Genomic DNA, 16,121 nt, shown 5'->3' with positions numbered 1-16,121 from the left:
ATAAAGATCCGGTATTTAACGGACCGGTATCAGATCGACTGAAAACTTTGATTGGAATCAAGATTTTCTTTTTCAACCATCGGGCCAACATTCGGCCGACTATTTAGTCTGCAGTTTGTGGGTAGGTAGGTACTCTCAGAATGCAGAAACGAGTTGTTGAGTATTTTTCACTGAAATTGCTGAAAATTATTGGATGAAAGCTTCAGGTTATTGCTGAAAGTAAACATAACCTTTGGCATAATAGTGATTGGATCCTTTGACGGTAGTATGCACTTTGAAACTGATATTAAGATTAATGTTTAACGGACTCACAGCATCGCTGGTAAAAGTTCCGTCAATACATTTTATAGACAATTTTAGATTGAAATTGATAATCCACCGTACCGTATAGTTTACTCTATGAAAATCGAATATAAAGCCACCGTAAGAGCTGTGGATCAAGCAATCAAGTAGTGCAGGCCAGAATATAATGTTAAGTTTGACATCTATTTAGCTCAGTTCTTCTAGAATTTAATGACCAAATACTTTTTATAGTTAAAATGTTTTCTTTGAATTTAAGCAATTTATTTTTACTTAGTGAACTTAAATAAAACAAATTTAGCCCAATACTACCTGATTTATACATAGATCCTAAATAATTCTATAACCTTTAAAACGTTATTTTCACGTCATCGTACGTATCAAACGTATCAACATGTTGCACAATGTTGCACCACAAACAGAAACTCATTTGAAAGACAATTACCTGATATTAAATTCTTGTTTTTCTTGGAAAACTACGTAAATTAGCTATACCCAATCATATTATGTTTTCATAGCAATGCAGCCAGTCTTCTGCGCACGTTGCCGGGGGGACAGCGATGCGGAGGAGTACTTCGACGCCTAACTCTCAGCTGGTTTTTAGTTTCGTTTTTTTTATTCCCTTTTTTTAAACTAGTTTGTAGGTAAGTTGCTGAGAATAATTTAGTTTGTAAATATGGCAACAGTTAAATTTTTGTGTAAATTTTCATAGCTATATATTATGTTTTCATAGCATTGCTTATATTATAGACTGACTGATTACAAAGTTAGTCTTGAGTAATATTAATTGCGCCAAGAATTTCTTGCTACAGGTGTAAATATTTAACAATGAGCTATGCAAAGCTAAGCCGCGTTCTAATTAAAATGTGTATATTTAATTAATATGCCTGAGTATTATTTACACGCCTAATAATTAATAACTACACACGATATACATTTAGGCACTATATAGCAAGTCACTGTTAATCTCATTCGTAACAATAATGAAATACCTTTAATTTTTAAAACATGGTTAGTTTTTTACAGTTCTAGTATTTTAGAACTAAATAATTTGGCTGAAATCGTTTTTCCACGAAAAAACACGAATGTGTTAATATTGTTTAAAATATTTTAGATTTTTTTTATTTATAGTTTGTTGTTTTTTCCTGTGTTATAGGCACATATGTTCATATTTAATTCTTCTAGTATAATGGTATTAATACTAAGCTTTACGTAAAACATATAAAGCCCATCAATTAACGTATAAACAGGTAGGTATACAGATACATAGATACATCTAGAAGATTAGACAGACAGACAGACAAGACAAGAAAGAATACAACAGAGACAGTATAATTATAGAAGCTTCGCAGACTAAAGATAAAACAAAACCTTTTTACCGACCAATTATAAAAAAAAATTGAGAAAGATATATGACACGTCGAAAGCAAAATTATCGGCCATCTTAACTTCCTCAAAAGGAGAAGTTCGTCAATTCAGAATCTTGCTTTATTTTCTAATTTATCTTCTACCTTCAGTCTGCGAACCTCCAACTATCAAGGCCAGGTCTTACCTCGCGTCCGAAGGCTTGTATGTGACGTCATACTTCTCCACCAGGTCCGCCGTGGTGGACCAGGAAACCCTCACCGTGGTGGGGTTCAGGAAGGTCACGGTTATATTCTCGGGCACTCCGGGGCCCATTGATCCTGGGAAATGAGGTAGGTTAGTTGGAGAACTTTTCAGAACGAACTTTTATACCTAATTCTTAAAAAAAGAGGAGAATGTACCTCAGTTTGACTCAAGTTTTCAGAAAACAACATAAACGTCAGTTTTCGTAAAACAATTATTATTGTAGACAATTTTTTACATTCCATTTTCAAAGTTAACGATTTTTTAAAGAAAATTGAGGTTTATGTTGTCGGTTATTATGGGTCTTATTGTACAAAATGTCCTGGGCATCAGAGAATTACAAAAGTCGTTGAACAGTGCTTATGCATTATACTGTATTTAGTGAATTTTTTAATCGTGTTGATTGACTTTTGTTGCTAACCATGAATGCATTAGGAAAAATCACTTTCATTTATTTATACATTACTCATTTTAACTCCTCTTCATTTGCCTCTAAAACAAACCTAGAAACTCAAACCCTCAACTCAAAAATACCAAAATAATCTCTCTTAACAACAGCATTAATTCCCATTAAACAAATTAACTATTGATTACTTGTATTTCAAGTTCAGAAGCCAGGTCAGAGAGGGCACGTACTCCCTAGGGAAGGTACTTTAGAGTGCTTTTAATTAACTGATAGTTATGGACCCGCTTGTTTTGATTGTTTATGAATATTAATTACGATTGTGAGTGGTGAGGCTTTTGTGATGTTTGGTAGATGGTGCGTGATTTAATAACATAAGAACTTTGTCTAAATATGTCTGATTCATCTTAATCTATTTTGTGGACACTGAGTTTGTGTTTATTAAATTTTTGTATAATCATCTGAACAGCCTTTTTATTGTCCCGCAGGGCAAAAAGAGCCCTTCTCAGAGAATGAAGGTGAATGAGGTTTAGTAAATACGTAATTAATAATCGAAATAAATAGCAACACTTGCTTGTTATTCGTTAAAAAATGAACTCTTTTTTGACTACTTTGTTACTTGCAAAATGTATCAATTTCTTGAAAAAAGGATAACAATAAGCTTTAAAAAAAAGTCATATAAAAAACTAAAAAAACAAACTAGTCAAGTATTGTCATCAGAATTCAGAGTTGGTGCAAAATTTCATCCTAATCGAAGACCGGGAAGTGGGCCAAATTAAGATTCCAAGACATTCTTACATACATAGTTACAAGAAAAGCTAGCAAGTAAAGTCAAGAGTAAATTAAAGTTCCGTGTAGTAAAATGACATGATAATAAAATAAGGCTGTGTACAGACCGGCGTTCACGAGGCGCAACAGCAGCGAGAGCGCGAGTGCGACGGCGGCGGGTTGCGCGGGCGGCGCGCGCCGCATGTCGCGCCCACCCCACCGCTCATGCCATACCGCTTCTGTAACAATACGTGACATTTTATTATTTTTTACATCAAAATTTTTGGTTGAAAATAATAGACTCGTGACTATAGATTGTTAGGGACAGCCGTTTTAAAACTTTGACTGGAGAAGATGAAGTTGGTTTCAAAAAACCTTTTCATGAACGGCTATGCACTTGCTGGCCAGAGGTAATATCTAGTCTTTTGCTGGATCGAAAAAAGAAAACAATGTTTTGTAAATATTCAATTTTTTTTATGAGAATACCTAACCTGCGTAGTTAAAATTCAAAAACAACTGGTTACCATTAATTTAATAAAATTAAGTCAAATGAGAATGACGTATTCATATTAAGATTATCAGAATTGGTTCCAATGATTCTCCGAACCAATTATTCGTACCTGCTCTGCTACGCGATTATGTAATTCCGAATAATATACAATTACGAGAAATCAGCGTAACATCGTAATTGGCATTTCAAGTACAGTATCAATTATCTAATTAACTTTGATTCATCTAATCCTTACAATTAAACCGGTTTCAACTTGTTGCTGATTGATTGAGTGATAATGCGCTTAACCGACTTTGCGCCAATTAATTCGGTTTTGCTGACTAGTCGCGCGTGTAAACCACGCTTTATGTGTAGTTTGCGGTTTAGTCTGAATTAATTCAAAATTTCCGTTCGCTCAGTTTGGTTGTAATAGATTAGCTCATACATTGTAATATTAATATTTTTCCTACCTTTGTTGATATGTTTCGAAAGTATTTACCTAAAGTTAAATACCGTATACTGCCAAAAATCAATTATAAAGCCGAATTTAGCATTGTCAAAAAAATACCTATAGGCGTAATATGAAAGGTGAAAAAAATCTACGGCATGAATAGGTAGGACAAATCATAACGAGAACAAAGTTACATGATAAACTAAAATACCGATGAAATATAGCCACAAAACTGACCGAACCTTTGAAAAACTGTTGTACGTGATCAAAATAAAAATCGGTACGGCCTTGACCGCACCGCAGTCACTTCACTGCGATGAGTTAGCACATTCTATAGCTATACGTTATGAAATAACGAGGTTTCACTGAAGCACGCGTAGATAGGTGCCTAAGTGTGTATATGGAATATGGAAGTGTTGCCTTTTGGGCTCTTTTATTGGTGGACTTTGAAGAGCTTATATGTATATGAGGGCGATTTAAAGATCGGCAAGAGTCTGAGTGATATTAAAATTACATTCCAGTTAAATACTGGTATATCTGGCATATGGTATAGTTCCCTTTGAATCTTTGGAATCCTAATCTGGCAGCCTAATCTAGAAATGAACATTTTATAGGCTGTTGATGAAAATTTCGAGCCTTGTCGTATCTTAACAATACCAGCTTATTTTTAAATCAATCAAATGACAGCCTGAAATCGGAGAAAGTAGGTATGATTATTTGCAATTAATCAGGTGTATGTCACATTTTGAAAGAAAATGGGCATGATTTTAGATAGGTATACATAATACATATGTTTTACTCTACCATATTTATGCTCTCTAATTTGAAAGCATAATTTCTATTATTAAAACAAGAACCTACCATAGCCATCTACGAGCGTAAACTTGAGGTAACTAAGGTGGGCAAGCCAGTTAAACGTTAATAAAATTACATAAACCCGTCCGATACTGAACTGTATCAAGGTCACGTTTTAGTGCCCCGCTTTTACAACTTAGGCACGGCTTACACCGGAGCCTCTAGAATTCTCTGCAAAAGTTACCATGGTGTTGAAACACGAAGGGCTATAGAAATAACATGGGTAGGTTTTAATCCAAAAGAAACTTAAACTCCCTTCCGTGCAAGGTACAGGATAAGTGCTATAATTGTGGATTGCCTTAGTTATAATTGGAAACGAATAACATTAATCCTTTACCGGAGCGCTGATATGCACGAGACAACAGAATTGTCTCATAAATAGATAAGCCAAAACATGTGTATTTACATCCCTATTATATTTCCTTTACTTACCCGTGTATCGGAGAGCACGTAAATTTCGCTCCTGCGCCTGACCTTTCTCCAGTCGTGTCAGATTACCCAGAAGGTTAAGAGAGTGAAGGAAAAGTGTGCCTGTGTCTGAGCAAATTATTTTTATATTTGTTCTTCGCATTTAGCTGATATAAGAATAGCCGCCATAGCCGAAAATTAGTTAGAAACATCATTTTCATATTTTATTTGAAATACAAGTAATACCTATTCAAAAATAATATTATGACGTACACTACAAAATTGTCATCACATTACAACACGTATTTTAATCGAACAAATTCAATCGTATTCGATGACGTCACGAAGGAAATGTACACATCAGTTTACACAACTGAAGTGCGTGACCAATGACGTCAGTTCAAACTAGACTTTACGGACTTGCAAATTATCCTAGCTAATATTAGAAGAACGGGTAAACGACTGAATAGATTTAGATGCAATCTTTGCTAATAGGTAAAATGTAGGTACAATGCTGAATGGCTGAAGTTTGTTTGCACGAATGAGTTAATCTCAGGAATTACGCGTCCGATTTGAAATAAAATTTTAGTGTTAGATAGTCCACTTTTTGAGGAAGGCTATAGATCATTGTTTGGCTGCTAGTTAGGCACAAGTATTAAAAATAAATAATTTGATTTAAATAACAAGACTACATAATAAAAGTTACTCAAAACTTATTCAGGCGCATTTTGAAACATTTTCCATGATGGTAATACTGCAGATAAATAGGCGTACAAAATTATATTGTATTCTCAAGGCAATACCAAAAAGTTTTCTACGAAACTTGTAACAATATCATTTGACTAAATACCTTGAGGCGTACCCCATTAAAATTCCATCACCCGGTTAGCCGAACTGTTAAAATGCTCGCTTTGTCAACTTGGTCGTTAGGGTAAGATACAGGATGTATCATTATACAGTATATCATAAACTTTAGAACGCATGACTTATGCTCTTACAGATTAGGTACTACTAATCTGTAAGATATGTAAGATATGAAATGAGCAAGCTAACTCTCATCTAAGTAAACTAATAAAACCATCCATAATACCATACCATAATAAAAATCAACTAAATATTTATTCATCAGCTGTATACCTAATTAAAAATAAAATAAAATTTTGTAAGATAGCGAGATTACCAAAAGGTATTAGCTATTTTTCATCAGGGTGTTCATATAGTTGTCATCACAGACTGCATATGAAAGTGTTTTCGGAAAAACTGATGAAAAAATAACTTAATTTTAAAATCTACATTAATCTAGTGGAGCTCAAACCAAGTTTTAGTGTCCCAATTAAGTTTTCAAGTTGGGTTTTCACTATTAATTTATGTGTTTCTACTGACAACATAGACTAGTCGCTAAATTAATGGTGAAGTTAAATACAACCTTTGGTAAGGGCTATTCCTTCTATCTTCAGCATAAATTATATCATTCTGAGAATAACAACAAACAGAAAATTTTAAACTTGATTAGTCGAATAAAACATTAGTAACCTAATGAAGTTACTTATATAGTTTTGGTTTAAAATATATATTTAGAGGATCAAGATTATAAAATAAATATAGGTTTCTTTTTCTATTATTTTCCAAAGTAAATCCGTGGACATGTACCAAGAAACAAAACAAGATCAAAATAACAACGTTACTGTAACTATAAAGAAAACGAAACCAATTTTTCTATTTTATCACATAATAAACTTTACAACAAAATATTAAAATATCTTAGACGTCTTCTCATAATTATTTAATCTTTAATTTTTTAAGTCAAAAACCTATCTTAACAAAAAAAATATCAACATCCTTTAGAACGGGTGAAGTTCTGTCGAGAACAAACTGCGTGACCCGTCATGATTAGCGATGTTAAACTAGTTGTGATTGTGAGAGCCAATCAACTTGACGTCTCAATAAGGAAACATTGCGTTAAACAATTACATAGACGCTTGTTTGAAAATCTTGAATGCAGTGAAAAATATTGTGTATGTATATATTATTAGATACCGTTTAAAAATCAATCTTTCTTATTTAAGAAACTTCTTGATGTTTTGATGAGGACTGATGAAAGACATACGACGGACCGTAGGCCTTCATCATCATCATCATCATCAGCCTATCGCAGTCCACTACTGGACATAGGCCTCTCCAAGTGCACGCCACTGAGATCTATTTTCGGCTTCTCGCATCCAGCTCCTGCCAGCCGTCCTGCGCAAGAGGACCGTAGGCCTATTGACTTACAATAGGTATTATTGGCTGGAGATGTAGATAAAACTCATATTTTATTGATATTCATAAATGCAAATAAGCTGTTTTGAAGGCGCTATTAAAGCGCAAAGCTAAGAGCAAATTCGCTTGCCCACAGAGATCAATCTTTCAATTCGGATTTCGATTAAGGCTTTTCGAAAGTCTTGATTGAGGGTGATATTCTTTTTCCAAGAAATTATGACCCCGAGATGCGTAAGGTAGACAGGACAAATTGTGGATCGATTAACGCCATATTATTAAGGCTGAGTTATCTGAATCAGAAATGAAAATGGAAATACACTAAACTGATTAATAAATTCTTCGTGAAATAAATTCTTTATTTTATGAAAGCAAAAATTCTCCCAAACGTACAGCATGACCCAACAAGATTAGCGTTATTAGATTAAATTGAATGTTCCAATTAGCTTGACGATTCAATATCTATGCAGTATGTATTCGGCAATTGAAACAGAATTATACATTTGCATTGATATAATTATAATTATAGGCTGGCGGAATGACGTTGGTAGAAATTAAGGTTTATTGAAAGACTTGAATGGGACTGTGATTGGTGTGATTAACTAGGGTTGATAAATATCTGGAGTGTTGGTTTTTCAAAGAGAGATGTTTTTGTTTCAATTTGTTTTGAAAAATATTGAATTCATAACGTCGTATAAAAAAGATACGTAATGGCCTAGTCCGATAAAATACTAATGCAATTTCTTTTAATTCAAATATAAGAATTTCAATTATTCGAAGAACATAATTAAAACAATTTCAGTATAATTCCAAACGTAGGTATCTAAATGCAAATAATTATTAATTAAACTGCTCTTCGAGACGTAATGCGATCATTATTCTTAACTCTAATTGGCAATCAATAAAATAATACAAAGATTACTCGTGTATCTAAATTCAATACGACTCGATTCGTAGCGGATCAATTGTAGGCTGTCTACGAGAGCGTAGCAAGCGTAGCGCTGACGTCAGCTACGCCGTAGCAATAATATGGTGTCACCTAACAAGGCGTGCCTTTATGAATTTTTACTCAGGAATTGTAACAGCTGTGAAGGTAAAATTATAACTTTAATATTAACACTTGCAGGACAATTATTTGCATTATAATAGCGGAAGGCCATTTACATAGATCTATCAAGGCTTTTCACTTTTAGGTCCCATCTATCGTCAACATATGTTTCACTTTGAATATCGTTCCTTATGGAGTATTACTTACCAGAAGTATTTTTGACAACTCATCCTCTATTAATTTATTATTCATTATAACCTATCAGCCACTTGATTTATGTCTCATATTCAATATCTTGTCATTAACTGAAAATCTATACCCGTCATCAACTTTCAATTATTGTGTGTGACACCACATCAGTAGGAAAACTACTAATCACCGAACTTTGATTAGGAAACTTGGTGATAAGACACAAAATCGCTTGTGGTTCGGTGATTAATTATGTGAGTTTCTCGATGAACGTAATGTGATTCGCCGAAATTCAATACAGGCCACTAATCGATTTTATTTATTACGACCAACTATTTCGATTCATCACTAGTTAGAAATGTGACGTCAGTGTTTTGGAACAAACTTTGTACGCCCACAATACATTGTTCTTTGAAAGTATAAGTGGGTGATTACGTGGTTCGATTTTACCAGGAAACTGTTGACAAATGCCAATACAAAAAGGTTCGATATTGATTATTTAGTTTGAGTACAAACGTCATTGTAGTCTCTGAAGGATGGAAGTAAAACCATTCGTTTTAATTAAAGCTCCTAATGTACTGTCTATCGATCTCATGAGTCATATGACATTTGTTTTGTAGTAGTTATTTGTCATGTAGACATATGGGGTTCATATAAAATGGTTTAGAAGTCACGGCGTGGGTAAAATATTTTGACACGATGCGCTAATGCTGTTATGCTACTCCAATGCTAGCCGTGATCTGACGTCTATTCAAAAAAGATTCGTGTATTTAAGGATAAACTTATTTGTTGTTTTTTTTTTTTTTATAAACAAAAGCCATTAAGAGACCTGTTTCTACAACTTTTAATGCAAGTTTAAAGGTACCTTTAGAATTCTTGCTGTCGACCGCATATACCGCGACTGCAAGAAGTTGGCCGCTGCTGCACTACTGTTTTGTATGTATTGACATGCAATTATTTTAGATTGGATCGGCAGCAGCTTGTGCAGTTGATATCAGATATCTGACAGTTGTCGGCAGTCGGTATCTAGGTGCCAAAACGTACCTTAGGAAGTACATTAGCCTTCATTTATCTCAGTAACAGAGCAACGACCCCAAACAAAAGAATAATGACTTCTAAATTCAAACTCCAGTCTGACACAACTTAGCGACGGCAAAACTTCAACGGTGTTCGATATTCCATCCTCTAGGGAAATTAGTCAGATGGCACTTAATATTTTTCCGCCAGCATCAGTCTTAAGGTTTGTTTACCCATTAGAGATATAAGAGTGATAGATGACGTTGATCGGGTCGCAATTCAGCTTAGTACCATAGAGTATGAATTTATAGAAGGTATATTTTAGTGCACCATGTCTAGAAGATTATTTATTAATTATTGTTTACTTGAGTAGTGACTTGGCTTGGTCAGAAACTTACTATGTACTTACTTAACTTTTTTATTTTCTATTGTGTTTTTGTTTACACAATATATTCGGAAAAGATGAGCTATGATAAAATATTTTGACCATTATAGAACATTTAAGGCGACTATTCTATCGATTTGAAAAATAAACCTTGTTAATAAAATTCGACTGCTTGTTTCTTTTGTTTTTTCTTGCGGCTCCCTGCTTCTGATTTTATATATGCCATATATTTCAAGTCCAAAATACTACTTAAATCGTAGTAATCATGACCTCACTTCAAGTATAGCTACTCAACCGCTAAACACAGTTTACTGAGCCAAGCCCTCTCCGAACATAAAACTCTTACCACACATTCGTGTAAAACATTGATTTCCTTCATTTATCTAGTTCAGCTGGGGAAAGTTTAATTAAAAATAGAGTGGCAGTTAGTGGAATTTATAAGGGTCGCTTCTACTTTAGTGGTGATATTGTGTCAATCTCGCTAGTGGTGCAATGTGCTTTCGTATTAGTAGATATTTTACCTTTTTTCTCATGTTTCAACTGTATGAAACTTATTTTACAAAGTTGTTAACGAATTGAACTTATATCAAAGTGATTACCGGTGATAATGAACCGATGTATTGATAACTTTTTGATATACAGATTATAAAGTCGCTTGTTTTCTGCCCATAAGCAAGTGATAAACAAAGTGTTTGCATAAAAACAGTCGATTTCTTATGAAGTAACGCAGCGTACATCCTTAAATTCGCTTCGCATTGACACCCACACAGGACGTACCCTAAGCAGACCACATTCTTGACATGTCAATTATTTCAGAAGACAGATTGAGATTGACTCTCCTGCGGGTTGTTTTGGTAGCAAAGTTTACTCACGTAGTACCAAATGTAGCGTGTTTTTGCTAGTCATATTTTTGAATACTGTAGCAATAGTTAAAAACCTAGGAATAATGTATTAACTTTATAAACACTATCAAAGGTTTTATTTAGAACTTTTCAAACGGTGAAAATAAATCTTAAGTAAAATGTCGAACAAATCTGTATTTGTCCTCAACAGCTAACCCATGTTGTACTTTTTAATAACATTTAAACCAAACATTCAATGTGCATTTAATGTCAATCATTATGAACAAAGACACATTTTCTTAATGCCATTAGTTTCAGAAAATACAATTTGTAACATGCAAAATAAATCTATGTGCCATATTCTTAGAGAATATTTATTATATTCTGCGGAGAATAAAGAATTAATGTTTATCAGAAACAACAAACCTGATTTGTAATGCCCTACAACTTTCATATTGACAGTACTACAAAACAGCCAGTTCTCAATTCACACTCCAACCTACCTACTGACACTCAAACCTACCTAGCCACGAATAAAAAACCTGTGTAACTTTTTAACCCTAACAACCAGTAAACCCTCTATTTTATTACAACTTTTGAAGCCGGAATACGACGTAAACTGACACGTGTAAACCTACACGTGCGTTTGCATTTATTTACAGTTAGTGCCTGAAGGGCGTAAAAAAGTGTGATTCCTATTGCTGTAAAGTGAGCATTGAATTGCGTAGTAGGGTTGTTGATGTAAATAAGGTATTGTTATATTAGTAGCAGATAAACTTCATGCTGGCGTTTTGGGTCTGAAATAATTACTGTGGCTTTGAAAACGGTAAATCTCCAGAAGAATCATAGGTAGGTTTTAGACTTCAAGAGTCTGATTATACTGCACCCATCTAGACCATGAGTTTGCTTGTTTGCTTGAGCGTGCTAATTTTAGAAACTAGTCTCGATTGAAACAAAAAATAACATTATTTATCCCATTTATCGAGAAAGACGTTTTAATCCGGCTGTGAGAAGTAGTTCACTCAGGATGTAGGTGAAAATGCAGCGAACAGTTAGTACAGAATACATTTTAATAAACATAAATAAATGAAACACTATTTTACATAACACATCTACATTACACGAAATAATACTGTTAAATTAAAACAGCAACAAATATTATTAATTTTGCGAGATTTAATATAAATATAAACAAATTAACAAACATTCACATTCAGTCAGCCCTGGGGCAAAATATTCATCCTGCAAAGTTATAGTCGGTGAAATTATTTATCCAATATGCATTCATTTAAATGTTGAATATTTTATACATCTGCTTAGCATAAGGGAGGATATCTGCTGCCGGTGAAATACGTTAATTTGTTACCTACCAATATTTAGAGGTAGGTACTTCCTAGGCTTTCTTTAAGGACGTTTTTACTAGGCTTTTCTACTATAAAGGTTTAATTAATTTATAATAGTTTTCAATTTTTATTTCTTTTTAGTATGGATCTTTGAATATCTGAATAGAAGTTATTATCATTATTGCCAACAGATTAACGCACAATCCGTCTCAGAGTGCCCAGCAGTGGGTCGGTTGATGATGATGCCAACTGACAATTGGCTTCCCCAGAAAATAGATTTTCAGATTATACGTATTTTTTATTTGCAGCTGGTAAGCTTAGTGCGACATAACAGTTTTCCAGTTAATATTGTCCCTCATTTCAGATCCTGCCACTCAATTTTTTTGTGTCAAACCAATCTCTCCACACAAGTGAAAATTTTCAAGAAAATTATTTCCTCCGTTTCCTTATAAAGGCGTTTCCCATAACTTTCCCATTACAGAGGTAACTCTTAGTGGTTTCGCTGTATGGTGGATGTGCCCTTTGTAACCGCACAAAGCAATTCTGCGTCACTCCTGTGAACACCACAACAATTGTATGTAACAGATGTTCACGAAAACGGTATAATAGTGAGTTTCATTTGTTTATTTATTTGTGTATTTTGTTTATTTATAAAAATATATGGCAGTTTTATTATATGCCGGCTGTTTCCAGTACCTCTACCGAGCGAACAATTTTTAACACCCATATAAAGATATGTAAGTAGGTATCTTATGCTCATGTAAAGCTTTATTACTACCGAGGATATGTTTAGTAGTTACTGCGAGAAAGTATTACAAATATCCACCCACACATTTATAGCTATGCCCAAAGTTTAACTAAATAATTTTAATGAAGGCAATTCTACTTTAAAGATAGTTTAAATGCTGTAAACAGTTAGTTGCATTGTAAATTCTGATAGATCTTCATTCCAAGTTGTAATAAAAACATACAGAAAAAAATTATGTGAAAGTCAAGAAAATAACAATACGCTGCGTTGATAACAGAAATCTTCAATACCACACAAGTAAACTGTGTAGAACAACGATCTAAATAATACAATGTCTAAGACAAGCTTACTTCTTCATCACCATACATAATACTCAAAAACAGTCCCATTGTTTACAATTCAACGTTAATCGTCTAGCTAAACTTAACACTGTGATTAATTACTCCCATAAATTCTCTTCTTACAATCTTAATACTTTCGTACACAAATCTTTCAAGTAACGCGAGGAATTAATATTAAGATTTTGCAAACATGAGGAGTTGACTGCAGGATAAGGTACTGGGAATTCATGGAATATTAATATCATCTTAAGACGCCTGAAGTTTAAGAGAATTAGTTCCTGAACTTCATACTTATAGGACAACTTTGGTTGGGGAAGAAAAGTTGGTCCTTTTCGGTTCGTAAGTCAAGTTTTGTTTTGTTCTAAAATTGCACTCATGTCTCCATTGATTAGAAAATATTGAGAGTCTTTAAAAAAATAGAATGATGCTTATTAAAAATTCTGATGAATGCCTCTTTATTTATCGTGCATTAAATATGGAAAAAAATATTAAACTAATTAGTGCTGTTTTAGTGCCCAAAAATTAACTAAAGAGCTCTGGTGCATTGCAGTTAAGAGCAGCGCATCGTATTTTTTTACAGCATTTTGTAAAAATAATTCGTTCATACAAATTCGAGGCACGTTCATACGCTGCAGTGCCGCTTGATGTGTAGGCTAATTAGCTTCGTCTTACGGAGTTTTTTTTTAAGTATACTACCATAAAATTGCAGTTTAACTAATAATATATTTTACCTAACGCCCATCTATTTCAGTAATGTCATGTAAATCTATAAAAATATTTGTAATGGATAACCGAATTACTCTCAATGTATGCGGGGTAACCTTTAATAAGATACTTCTTTTATAATATTATTCTTATCGTGTTCCAACTACCAATTGGCTATTTAAGCCACCCACTACATTCCATCTCCCTTTATATTATTATATCCACCACTATTATCTTTGAACAATATAAAAAGCATGTTCTAAACGAACAAGAATCATGTTTTTTTCATTTTAATTTAAATTCAGTTTTGGAATTCGTTGTCATTTTAAAATATCTAGTCTGTAACTAGACACTACATTGTGACGTTTCTCTGACAATAGACCGCTCGGGGCAAAAGCAGAAAACGTTCCGAAACACGGCATTTAACCAGCTCTTTAAAAGGGAACAAATCTTTCACGATACAATGGAATACTGAAATAAAGCCTTGAATAGAAAATACTGAAACTTTATTCAAAAACTTCAATAAAACGATGTTTAAAGTTGAGTAATTATTTTGTTTGTTATAGATTATTGCAAACTCGATCTTTGCGAAAATCTAAAAGTACCCGCACACAGACTAAGCAGTCGACCGACTGTTGAAACAATGGTTGGCATTTTTTTTAAAGAGTAGCTTGATTCCAATCAAAGTTTAGTTGGCCTGATACTGGTTAAGAACCTGATCTTTGTAATGGGCACACTACCATTCATTTTTATACATATTTATGACTCCAAGCCAACTATCGGCTGACTAAAAGTTTGCAGTGTGCGTATATTCTAAAATGTGAACCTAATTTAAAATAATGGAAAGGTAAATCTATGCTGTTTACATTTGGATGGCGTATGATTGATATGGGTAGAATTTACTTTTAAACTGTTTAAAATTTGTGTAGGCAAGAGTTAGACGTTGATTGACACTAAAATCAGTGAACTTTAAACTTTTAATATTCAGATATTAGGCTTCAGATATTATATCTCCAGTATGAAAACATGTAAGTTTTCAAAAGTCAATAATAACTGAAATAAGTCCGCACACTGCTGACCGCAGAACGAATGCATCACCCACGATCGTCGGTGATGAGACTGTACATCCCACGGAAATGTGGAGGCCGAGGCTTTTTAAATGCAAAGACGCTCCACAACCGCGAGGTGTGCAGTCTCAGAGAATATCTTCTCAAAAGCGACGTGGGTATGCATCGTGATATGGTAGCAGTGGACAAAGGACTCACCCCGCTATCGTTGGCAAATGAGAACTGGCGCAGACCTGTGGTACTAACTACCCATGATCGCAAGGAAGTATGGCAGAGCAAACAGCTACACGGACGCTTCTTCGGGGCTCTTCATGGCCCCGATGTAGACTTCAATGCGTCCGTATCTTGGCTACGCTTCGGTGACTTGTTTGGAGAAACCGAAGGGTTTGTATGTGCAATTATGGACGAAGTTATCCTTACGAATAACTATCGGAGATATATCGTGAAAGACGGGACGGTTGACATATGTCGGGCATGTCACCATCCGGGTGAGTCTATCAGACATATTATATCTGGTTGTTCTCGTTTGGCTAATGGTGAATATTTGCACAGACATAACCAAGTGGCCAAGATTATCCACCAGCAGCTTGCTCTGCAATACAACCTTGTAGACCTTGAGGTACCGTACTACAGGTATGCGCCCGACCCAGTTCTCGAAAAGGACCATATCACGTTGTACTGGGATCGATCTATCATCACTGACAGGACTATTGTAGCCAATAAGCCTGATATTGTGGTGATAGATCGATTAGCGCGCCGCGCGATGATAGTCGATGTCGCCGTTCCGCATGACGAGAACCTTGTGAAAGCTGAGAAAGAGAAACAAATAAAGTATCTCGACTTAGCGCACGAGGTTGTCGCCATGTGGAGTGTCGACACGGCTGTTGTTGTGCCGAT

At 34.5% G+C, this 16,121-nt stretch overlaps 1 protein-coding gene across 4 annotated transcripts in view; it reads right to left on the bottom strand.

Annotated features, from left to right (window-relative positions):
* LOC110372204 (uncharacterized) overlaps positions 1-16,121 on the bottom strand; it is a 136,899-nt gene that overhangs the window by 60,218 nt on the left and 60,560 nt on the right. For all 4 annotated transcript variants that reach the window (XM_049838351.2, XM_049838350.2, XM_049838352.2 and 1 more), the window contains 2 exons: positions 3,208-3,318; positions 1,853-1,985 (listed from right to left, as the gene is read on the bottom strand). In XM_049838351.2, the coding sequence (XP_049694308.1) occupies positions 1,853-1,985; positions 3,208-3,283 (209 nt within the window). In that variant the 5' untranslated portion in view covers positions 3,284-3,318. The remainder of the gene's footprint in view (positions 1-1,852; positions 1,986-3,207; positions 3,319-16,121) is intronic.

This window comes from Helicoverpa armigera, chromosome 8 (genome assembly GCF_030705265.1).
Source record: "Helicoverpa armigera isolate CAAS_96S chromosome 8, ASM3070526v1, whole genome shotgun sequence".
Taxonomy (NCBI): domain Eukaryota; kingdom Metazoa; phylum Arthropoda; class Insecta; order Lepidoptera; family Noctuidae; genus Helicoverpa; species Helicoverpa armigera.
The sequence above is the reverse complement of the archived record's forward strand: the minus strand, read 5'-3'. Positions and strand labels throughout refer to the sequence as shown.